A 12889-nucleotide genomic window follows, 5' to 3' on the forward strand; every position below is an offset into this window, starting at 1 on the left:
CTATAGTACTAGTGATGTGGACTGGAATAGGACTATATTAGTAGTGATGTGGAATGGAATAGGACTATATTACAATTGATATGGACTGGAATAGGACTATATTACTAGTGATATGGACTGGAATAGGACTATATTACTAGTGATATGGACTGGAATAGGACTATATTACTAGTGATGTCGCCTGGAATAGGACTATATTACTAGTGATATGGAATAGGACTATATTACTAGTGATATGGACTGCAATAGGACTATATTACTAGTGATATGGACTGGAATAGGACTATATTACTAGTGATATGGACTGGAATAGGACTATATTACTAGTGATATCGACTGGAATAGGACTATATTACTAGTGATATGGAATAGACCTATATTACTAGTGATATGGACTGGAATAGGACTATATTACTAGTGATGTGGACTGGAATAGGACTATATTACTAGTGATATCGACTGGAATAGGACTATATTACTAGTGATATGGAATAGGACAATATTACTAGTGATATGGACTGGAATAGGACTATATTACTAGTGATATGGACTGGAATAGGACTATATTACTAGTGATATGGACTGGAATAGGACTATATTACTAGTGATATGGACTGGAATAGGACTATATTACTAGTGATATGGACTGTAATAGGACTATATTACTAGTGATATCGACTGGAATAGGACTATATTACTAGTGATATCGACTGGAATAGGACTATATTACTAGTGATATGGAATAGGACTATATTACTAGTGATATGGACTGGAATAGGACTATATTACTAGTGATGTGGACTAGAATAGGACTATATTACTAGTGATATCGACTGGAATAGGACTATATTACTAGTGATATGGAATAGGACTATATTACTAGTGATATGTACTGGAATAGGACTATATTACTAGTGATATGGACTGGAATAGGACTATATTACTAGTGATATGGACTGGAATAGGACTATATTACTAGTCATATGGACTGGAATAGGACTATATTACTAGTGATATCGACTGGAATAGGACTATATTACTAGTGATATGGAATAGGACTATATTACTAGTGATGTGGACTAGAATAGGACTATATTACTAGTGATATCGACTGGAATAGGACTATATTACTAGTGATATGGACTGGAATAGGACTATATTACTAGTGATATGGACTGGAATAGGACTATATTACTAGTGATATGGAATAGGACTATATTACTAGTGATATGGACTGGAATAGGACTATATTACTAGTGATATTGACTGGAATAGGACTATATTATTAGTGATGTTCACTGGAATAGGACTATATTACTAGTAATATTGACTGGAATAGGACTATATTATTAGTGATGTGGACTGGAATAGGACTATAGTACTAGTGATGTGGACTGGAATAGGACTATATTAGTAGTGATGTGGAATGGAATAGGACTATATTACAATTGATATGGACTGGAATAGGACTATATTACTAGTGATATGGACTGGAATAGGACTATATTACTAGTGATATGGACTGGAATAGGACTATATTACTAGTGATGTCGCCTGGAATAGGACTATATTACTAGTGATATGGAATAGGACTATATTACTAGTGATATGGACTGCAATAGGACTATATTACTAGTGATATGGACTGGAATAGGACTATATTACTAGTGATATGGACTGGAATAGGACTATATTACTAGTGATATCGACTGGAATAGGACTATATTACTAGTGATATGGAATAGACCTATATTACTAGTGATATGGACTGGAATAGGACTATATTACTAGTGATGTGGACTGGAATAGGACTATATTACTAGTGATATCGACTGGAATAGGACTATATTACTAGTGATATGGAATAGGACAATATTACTAGTGATATGGACTGGAATAGGACTATATTACTAGTGATATGGACTGGAATAGGACTATATTACTAGTGATATGGACTGGAATAGGACTATATTACTAGTGATATGGACTGGAATAGGACTATATTACTAGTGATATGGACTGTAATAGGACTATATTACTAGTGATATCGACTGGAATAGGACTATATTACTAGTGATATCGACTGGAATAGGACTATATTACTAGTGATATGGAATAGGACTATATTACTAGTGATATGGACTGGAATAGGACTATATTACTAGTGATGTGGACTAGAATAGGACTATATTACTAGTGATATCGACTGGAATAGGACTATATTACTAGTGATATGGAATAGGACTATATTACTAGTGATATGGACTGGAATAGGACTATATTACTAGTGATATGGACTGGAATAGGACTATATTACTAGTGATATGGACTGGAATAGGACTATATTACTAGTCATATGGACTGGAATAGGACTATATTACTAGTGATATCGACTGGAATAGGACTATATTACTAGTGATATGGAATAGGACTATATTACTAGTGATGTGGACTAGAATAGGACTATATTACTAGTGATATCGACTGGAATAGGACTATATTACTAGTGATATGGACTGGAATAGGACTATATTACTAGTGATATGGACTGGAATAGGACTATATTACTAGTGATATGGAATAGGACTATATTACTAGTGATATGGACTGGAATAGGACTATATTACTAGTGATATGGACTGGAATAGGACTATATTACTAGTGATATGGACTGGAATAGGACTATATTACTAGTGATATCGACTGGAATAGGACTATATTACTAGTGATATGGAATAGGACTATATTACTAGTGATATGGACTGGAATAGGACTATATTACTAGTGATATGGACTGGAATAGGACTATATTACTAGTGATGTCGCCTGGAATAGGACTATATTACTAGTGATATGGAATAGGACTATATTACTAGTGATATGGACTGCAATAGGACTATATTACTAGTGATTTGGACTGGAATAGGACTATATTACTAGTGATATGGACTGGAATAGGACTATATTACTAGTGATATCGACTGGAATAGGACTATATTACTAGTGATATGGAATAGGACTATATTACTAGTGATATGGACTGGAATAGGACTCTATTACTAGTGATGTGGACTGGAATAGGACTATATTACTAGTGATATCGACTGGAATAGGACTATATTACTAGTGATATGGAATAGGACTATATTACTAGTGATATGGACTGGAATAGGACTATATTACTAGTGATATGGACTGGAATAGGACTATATTACTTGTGATATGGACTGGAATAGGACTATATTACTAGTGATATGGACTGGAATAGGACTATATTACTAGTGATATGGACTGGAATAGGACTATATTACTAGTGATATCGACTGGAATAGGACTATATTACTAGTGATATCGACTGGAATAGGACTATATTACTAGTGATATGGACTGGAATAGGACTATATTACTAGTCATATGGACTGGAATAGGACTATATTACTAGTGATATCGACTGGAATAGGACTATATTACTAGTGATATGGAATAGGACTATATTACTAGTGATATGGACTGGAATAGGACTATATTACTAGTGATGTGGACTAGAATAGGACTATATTACTAGTGATATCGACTGGAATAGGACTATATTACTAGTGATATGGACTGGAATAGGACTATATTACTAGTGATATGGACTGGAATAGGACTATATTACTAGTGATATGGACTGGAATAGGACTATATTACTAGTGATATGGACTGGAATAGGACTATATTACTAGTGATATCGACTGGAATAGGACTATATTACTAGTGATATGGAATAGGACTATATTACTAGTGATATGGACTGGAATAGGACTATATTACTAGTGAGGTGGACTAGAATAGGACTATATTACTAGTGATATGTACTGGAATAGGACTATATTATTAGTGATGTGGACTGGAATAGGACTATATTACTAGTGATATTGACTGGAATAGGACTATATTATTAGTGATGTGGACTGGAATAGGACTATATTACTAGTGATGTGGACTGGAATAGGACTATATTACTAGTGATGTGGACTGGAATAGGACTATATTACTAGTGATGTGGACTGGAATAGGACTATATTACTAGTGATGTGGACTGGAATAGGACTATATTACTAGTGATATTGACTGGAATAGGACTATATTATTAGTGATGTTCACTGGAATAGGACTATATTACTAGTAATATTGACTGGAATAGGACTATATTATTAGTGATGTGGACTGGAATAGGACTATATTACTAGTGATGTGGACTGGAATAGGACTATATTAGTAGTGATGTGGAATGGAATAGGACTATATTACAATTGATATGGACTGGAATAGGACTATATTACTAGTGATATGGACTGGAATAGGACTATATTACTAGTCATATGGACTGGAATAGGACTATATTACTAGTGATGTCGCCTGGAATAGGACTATATTACTAGTGATATGGAATAGGACTATATTACTAGTGATATGGACTGGAATAGGACTATATTACTAGTGATATGGAATAGGACTATATTACTAGTGATGTGGACTGGAATAGGACTATATTACTAGTGATATGGACTGGAATAGGACTATATTACTAGTGATATGGAATAGGACTATATTACTAGTGATATGGACTGCAATAGGACTATATTACTAGTGATATGGACTGGAATAGGACTATATTACTAGTGATATGGACTGGAATAGGACTATATTACTAGTGATATCGACTGGAATAGGACTATATTACTAGTGATATGGAATAGGACTATATTACTAGTGATATGGACTGGAATAGGACTATATTACTAGTGATGTGGACTGGAATAGGACTATATTACTAGTGATATCGACTGGAATAGGACTATATTACTAGTGATATGGAATAGGACTATATTACTAGTGATATGGACTGGAATAGGACTATATTACTAGTGATATGGACTGGAATAGGACTATATTACTAGTGATATGGACTGGAATAGGACTATATTACTAGTGATATGGACTGGAATAGGACTATATTACTAGTGATATGGACTGGAATAGGACTATAGTGATATCGACTGGAATAGGACTATATTACTAGTGATATCGACTGGAATAGGACTATATTACTAGTGATATGGAATAGGACTATATTACTAGTGATATAAACTGGAATAGGACTATATTACTAGTGATGTGGACTAGAATAGGACTATATTACTAGTGATATCGACTGGAATAGGACTATATTACTAGTGATATGGAATAGGACTATATTACTAGTGATATCGACTGGAATAGGACTATATTACTAGTGATATGGACTGGAATAGGACTATATTACTAGTCATATGGACTGGAATAGGACTATATTACTAGTGATATCGACTGGAATAGGACTATATTACTAGTGATATGGAATAGGACTATATTACTAGTGATATGGACTGGAATAGGACTATATTACTAGTGATGTGGACTAGAATAGGACTATATTACTAGTGATATCGACTGGAATAGGACTATATTACTAGTGATATGGACTGGAATAGGACTATATTACTAGTGATATGGACTGGAATAGGACTATATTACTAGTGATATGGAATAGGACTATATTACTAGTGATATGGACTGGAATAGGACTATATTACTAGTGATATGGACTGGACTAGGACTATATTACTAGTGATATGGACTGGAATAGGACTATATTACTAGTGATATCGACTGGAATAGGACTATATTACTAGTGATATGGACTGGAATAGGACTATATTACTAGTGATGTGGACTAGAATAGGACTATATTACTAGTGATATCGACTGGAATAGGACTATATTACTAGTGATATGGAATAGGACTATATTACTAGTGATATGGACTGGAATAGGACTATATTACTAGTGATATGGACTGGAATAGGACTATATTACTAGTCATATGGACTGGAATAGGACTATATTACTAGTGATATCGACTGGAATAGGACTATATTACTAGTGATATGGAATAGGACTATATTACTAGTGATATGGACTGGAATAGGACTATATTACTAGTGATGTGGACTAGAATAGGACTATATTACTAGTGATATCGACTGGAATAGGACTATATTACTAGTGATATGGACTGGAATAGGACTATATTACTAGTGATATGGACTGGAATAGGACTATATTACTAGTGATATGGACTGGAATAGGACTATATTACTAGTGATATGGACTGGAATAGGACTATATTACTAGTGATATCGACTGGAATAGGACTATATTACTAGTGATATGGACTGGAATAGGACAATGTTACTAGTGATATGGACTGGAATAGGACTATATTACTAGTGATATGGACTGGAATAGGACTATATTACTAGTGATATGGACTGGAATATGACTATATTACTAGTGATATGGACTGGAATAGGACAATATTACTAGTGATATGGACTGGAATAGGACTATATTACTAGTGATATGGACTGTAATAGGACTATATTATTAGTGATATGGACTAGAATAGGACTATATTACTAGTGATATGGAATGGGACTATATTACTAGTGATATTGACTGGAATAGGACTATATTACTAGTGATGTGGACTGGAATAGGACTATATTACTAGTGATATGGAATAGGACTATATTACTAGTGATGTGGACTAGAATAGGACTATATTACTAGTGATATGGAATAAGACTATATTACTAGTGATATGGACTGGAATAGGACTATATTACTAGTGATATTGACTGGAATAGGACTATATTACTAGTGATATGGACTATAGTAGGACTATATTACTAGTGATGTGGACTGGAATAGGACTATATTACTAGTGATATGGACTGGAATAGGACTATATTACTAGTGATATGGACTGGAATAGGACTATATTACTAGTGATATGGACTGGAATAGGACTATATTACTAGTGATATCGACTGGAATAGGACTATATTACTAGTGATATCAACTGGAATAGGACTATATTACTAGTGATATGGAATAGGACTATATTACTAGTGATATGGACTGGAATAGGACTATATTACTAGTGATGTGGACTAGAATAGGACTATATTACTAGTGATATCGACTGGAATAGGACTATATTACTAGTGATATGGAATAGGACTTTATTACTAGTGATATGGACTGGAATAGGACTATATTACTAGTGATATGGACTGGAATAGGACTATATTACTAGTCATATGGACTGGAATAGGACTATATTACTAGTGATATCGACTGGAATAGGACTATATTACTAGTGATATGGAATAGGACTATATTACTAGTGATATGGACTGGAATAGGACTATATTACTAGTGATGTGGACTAGAATAGGACTATATTACTAGTGATATCGACTGGAATAGGACTATATTACTAGTGATATGGACTGGAATAGGACTATATTACTAGTGATATGGACTGGAATAGGACTATATTACTAGTGATATGGAATAGGACTATATTACTAGTGATATGGACTGGAATAGGACTATATTACTAGTGATATGGACTGGAATAGGACTATATTACTAGTGATATGGACTGGAATAGGACTATATTACTAGTGATATAGAATAGGACTATATTACTAGTGATGTGGACTAGAATAGGACTATATTACTAGTGATATGGGATAAGACTATATTACTAGTGATATGGACTGGAATAGGACTATATTACTAGTGATATGGACTGGAATAGGACTATATTACTAGTGATATGGACTGGAATAGGACTATATTATTAGTGATGTGGACTGGAATAGGACTATATTACTAGTGATATTGACTGGAATAGGACTATATTACTAGTGATATGGACTATAGTAGGACTATATTACTAGTGATGTCTACTGGAATAGGACTATATTACTAGTGATATGGACTGGAATAGGACTATATTACTAGTGATATGGACTTGAATAGGACTATATTACTAGTGATATGGACTGGAATAGGACTATATTACTAGTGATATGGACTGGAATAGGACTATATTACTAGTGATATCGACTGGAATAGGACTATATTACTAGTGATATGGAATAGGACTATATTACTAGTGATATGGACTGGAATAGGACTATATTACTAGTGATGTGGACTAGAATAGGACTATATTACTAGTGATATCGACTGGAATAGGACTATATTACTAGTGATATGGAATAGGACTATATTACTAGTGATATGGACTGGAATAGGACTATATTACTAGTGATATGGACTGGAATAGGACTATATTACTAGTCATATGGACTGGAATAGGACTATATTACTAGTGATATCGACTGGAATAGGACTATATTACTAGTGATATGGAATAGGACTATATTACTAGTGATATGGACTGGAATAGGACTATATTACTAGTGATGTGGACTAGAATAGGACTATATTACTAGTGATATCGACTGGAATAGGACTATATTACTAGTGATATGGACTGGAATAGGACTATATTACTAGTGATATGGACTGGAATAGGACTATATTACTAGTGATATGGAATAGGACTATATTACTAGTGATATGGACTGGAATAGGACTATATTACTAGTGATATGGACTGGACTAGGACTATATTACTAGTGATGTGGACTGGAATAGGACTATATTACTAGTGATAATGACTGGAATAGGACTATATTACTAGTGATGTGGACTGGAATAGGACTATATTACTAGTGATGTGGACTGGAATAGGACTGTATTACTAGTGATATGGAATAGGACTATATTACTAGTGATATTGACTGGAATAGGACTATATTACTAGTGATATGGACTGGAATAGGACTATATTACTAGTGATATGGACTATAGTAGGACTATATTACTAGTGATGTGGACTGGAATAGGACTATATTACTAGTGATATGGACTATAGTAGGACTATATTACTAGTGATGTGGACTGGAATAGGACTATATTACTAGTAATGTGGACTATAGTAGGACTATATCATCTCACTAACTGTTATTAGATGTATATCCAAGCAGTCAACATGAAAGATAGGTATTTCATTCTGCATATTCACACAATGACTAAACCCTCCTTGATCTTTCCACAGTAGTAATCAGGAGAGGTTGGGGTCTCCGTGTCTGTCCATGAAGAGTGATTGGTCCATGGACAGGCCCATTATGTTTGGAAAAGATACCAGGTAAGTGAAGAACAGTTTCCACACTCCTGTAAATCTTCTAGGTTAGCCCCTGTGTAGTCAGTCCTTAAAACAGTTTCCAAACTCCTGTAAATCTTCTAGGTTAGCCTCTGTATAATAGTCTTTAAAACAGCAACCACATTTCTCTAGCATTTTGTGTACAGTGAGCTGTCAGCCAGTCTACTGACAGAGGACCACTTCAGATGTTTGTACTAGTGACATGGACTGGAATAGGACTGTATTACTAGTGATATGGACTGGGATAGGACTATATTACTAGTGATATGGACTGGAATAGGACTATATTACTAGTGATATGGACTGGAATAGGACTATATTACTAGTGATATGGACTGTAATAGGACTATATTACTAGGGATATGGACTAGAATAGGACTATATTACTAGTGATATGGACTGGAATAGGACTATATTACTAGTGATATGGACTGGAATAGGACTATATTACTAGTGATATGGACTGTAATAGGACTATATTACTAGGGATATGGACTAGAATAGGACTATATTACTAGTGATATGGAATAGGACTATATTACTAGTGATATGGACTGGAATAGGACTATATTACTAGTGATGTGGACTGGAATAGGACTATATTACTAGTGATATGGACTGGAATAGGACTATATTACTAGTGATGTGGACTGGAATAGGACTATATTACTAGTGATATGGACTGGAATAGGACTATATTACTAGTGATATGGACTGGAATAGGACTATATTACTAGTGATATGGACTGGAATAAGACTATATTACTAGTGATATGGAATAGGACTATATTACTAGTGATATGGACTGGAATAGGACTATATTACTAGTGATATGGAATAGGACTATATTACTAGTGATGTGGACTAGAATAGGACTATATTACTAGTGATATGGACTGGAATAGGACTATATTATTAGTGATGTGGACTGGAATAGGACTATATTACTAGTGATATTGACTGGAATAGGACTATATTATTAGTGATGTGGACTGGAATAGGACTATATTACTAGTGATGTGGACTGGAATAGGACTATATTACTAGTGATGTGGACTGGAATAGGACTATCTTACTAGTGATGTGGACTGGAATAGGACTATATTACCAGTGATGTGGACTGGAATAGGACTATATTACTAGTGATATTGACTGGAATAGGACTATATTATTAGTGATGTTCACTGGAATAGGACTATATTACTAGTAATATTGACTGGAATAGGACTATATTATTAGTGATGTGGACTGGAATAGGACTATAGTACTAGTGATGTGGACTGGAATAGGACTATATTAGTAGTGATGTGGAATGGAATAGGACTATATTACAATTGATATGGACTGGAATAGGACTATATTACTAGTGATATGGACTGGAATAGGACTATATTACTAGTGATATGGACTGGAATAGGACTATATTACTAGTGATGTCGCCTGGAATAGGACTATATTACTAGTGATATGGAATAGGACTATATTACTAGTGATATGGACTGCAATAGGACTATATTACTAGTGATATGGACTGGAATAGGACTATATTACTAGTGATATGGACTGGAATAGGACTATAATACTAGTGATATCGACTGGAATAGGACTATATTACTAGTGATATGGAATAGACCTATATTACTAGTGATATGGACTGGAATAGGACTATATTACTAGTGATGTGGACTGGAATAGGACTATATTACTAGTGATATCGACTGGAATAGGACTATATTACTAGTGATATGGAATAGGACAATATTACTAGTGATATGGACTGGAATAGGACTATATTACTAGTGATATGGACTGGAATAGGACTATATTACTAGTGATATGGACTGGAATAGGACTATATTACTAGTGATATGGACTGGAATAGGACTATATTACTAGTGATATGGACTGTAATAGGACTATATTACTAGTGATATCGACTGGAATAGGACTATATTACTAGTGATATCGACTGGAATAGGACTATATTACTAGTGATATGGAATAGGACTATATTACTAGTGATATGGACTGGAATAGGACTATATTACTAGTGATGTGGACTAGAATAGGACTATATTACTTGTGATATCGACTGGAATAGGACTATATTACTAGTGATATGGAATAGGACTATATTACTAGTGATATGGACTGGAATAGGACTATATTACTAGTGATATGGACTGGAATAGGACTATATTACTAGTGATATGGACTGGAATAGGACTATATTACTAGTCATATGGACTGGAATAGGACTATATTACTAGTGATATCGACTGGAATAGGACTATATTACTAGTGATATGGAATAGGACTATATTACTAGTGATGTGGACTAGAATAGGACTATATTACTAGTGATATCGACTGGAATAGGACTATATTACTAGTGATATGGACTGGAATAGGACTATATTACTAGTGATATGGACTGGAATAGGACTATATTACTAGTGATATGGAATAGGACTATATTACTAGTGATATGGACTGGAATAGGACTATATTACTAGTGATATGGACTGGAATAGGACTATATTACTAGTCATATGGACTGGAATAGGACTATATTACTAGTGATATCGACTGGAATAGGACTATATTACTAGTGATATGGAATAGGACTATATTACTAGTGATATGGACTGGAATAGGACTATATTACTAGTGATGTGGACTAGAATAGGACTATATTACTAGTGATATCGACTGGAATAGGACTATATTACTAGTGATATGGACTGGAATAGGACTATATTACTAGTGATATGGACTGGAATAGGACTATATTACTAGTGATATCGACTGGAATAGGACTATATTACTAGTGATATGGACTGGAATAGGACAATGTTACTAGTGATATGGACTGGAATAGGACTATATTACTAGTGATATGGACTGGAATAGGACTATATTACTAGTGATATGGACTGGAATATGACTATATTACTAGTGATATGGACTGGAATAGGACAATATTACTAGTGATATGGACTGGAATAGGACTATATTACTAGTGATATGGACTGTAATAGGACTATATTATTAGTGATATGGACTAGAATAGGACTATATTACTAGTGATATGGAATGGGACTATATTACTAGTGATATTGACCTGAATAGGACTATATTACTAGTGATGTGGACTGGAATAGGACTATATTACTAGTGATATGGAATAGGACTATATTACTAGTGATGTGGACTAGAATAGGACTATATTACTAGTGATATGGAATAAGACTATATTACTAGTGATATGGACTGGAATAGGACTATATTACTAGTGATATTGACTGGAATAGGACTATATTACTAGTGATATGGACTATAGTAGGACTATATTACTAGTGATGTGGACTGGAATAGGACTATATTACTAGTGATATGGACTGGAATAGGACTATATTACTAGTGATATGGACTGGAATAGGACTATATTACTAGTGATATGGACTGGAATAGGACTATATTACTAGTGATATGGACTGGAATAGGACTATATTACTAGTGATATCGACTGGAATAGGACTATATTACTAGTGATATGGAATAGGACTATATTACTAGTGATATGGACTGGAATAGGACTATATTACTAGTGATGTGGACTAGAATAGGACTATATTACTAGTGATATCGACTGGAATAGGACTATATTACTAGTGATATGGAATAGGACTTTATTACTAGTGATATGGACTGGAA

At 34.0% G+C, this 12889-nt stretch overlaps 1 protein-coding gene across 8 annotated transcripts in view; it reads left to right on the forward strand.

Annotated features, from left to right (window-relative positions):
• LOC110514786 (uncharacterized) overlaps positions 1-12889 on the forward strand; it is a 77398-nt gene that overhangs the window by 26667 nt on the left and 37842 nt on the right. For all 8 annotated transcript variants that reach the window (XM_090188248.1, XM_090188247.1, XM_090188251.1 and 5 more), the window contains one exon: positions 9068-9157. In XM_090188248.1, coding sequence (XP_090044374.1) covers positions 9068-9157 — 90 coding nt within the window. The remainder of the gene's footprint in view (positions 1-9067; positions 9158-12889) is intronic.

Source organism: Oncorhynchus mykiss, chromosome 10 (assembly GCF_057628025.1).
Source record: "Oncorhynchus mykiss isolate SJ-2025 chromosome 10, ASM5762802v1, whole genome shotgun sequence".
Taxonomy (NCBI): Eukaryota; Metazoa; Chordata; class Actinopteri; order Salmoniformes; family Salmonidae; genus Oncorhynchus; species Oncorhynchus mykiss.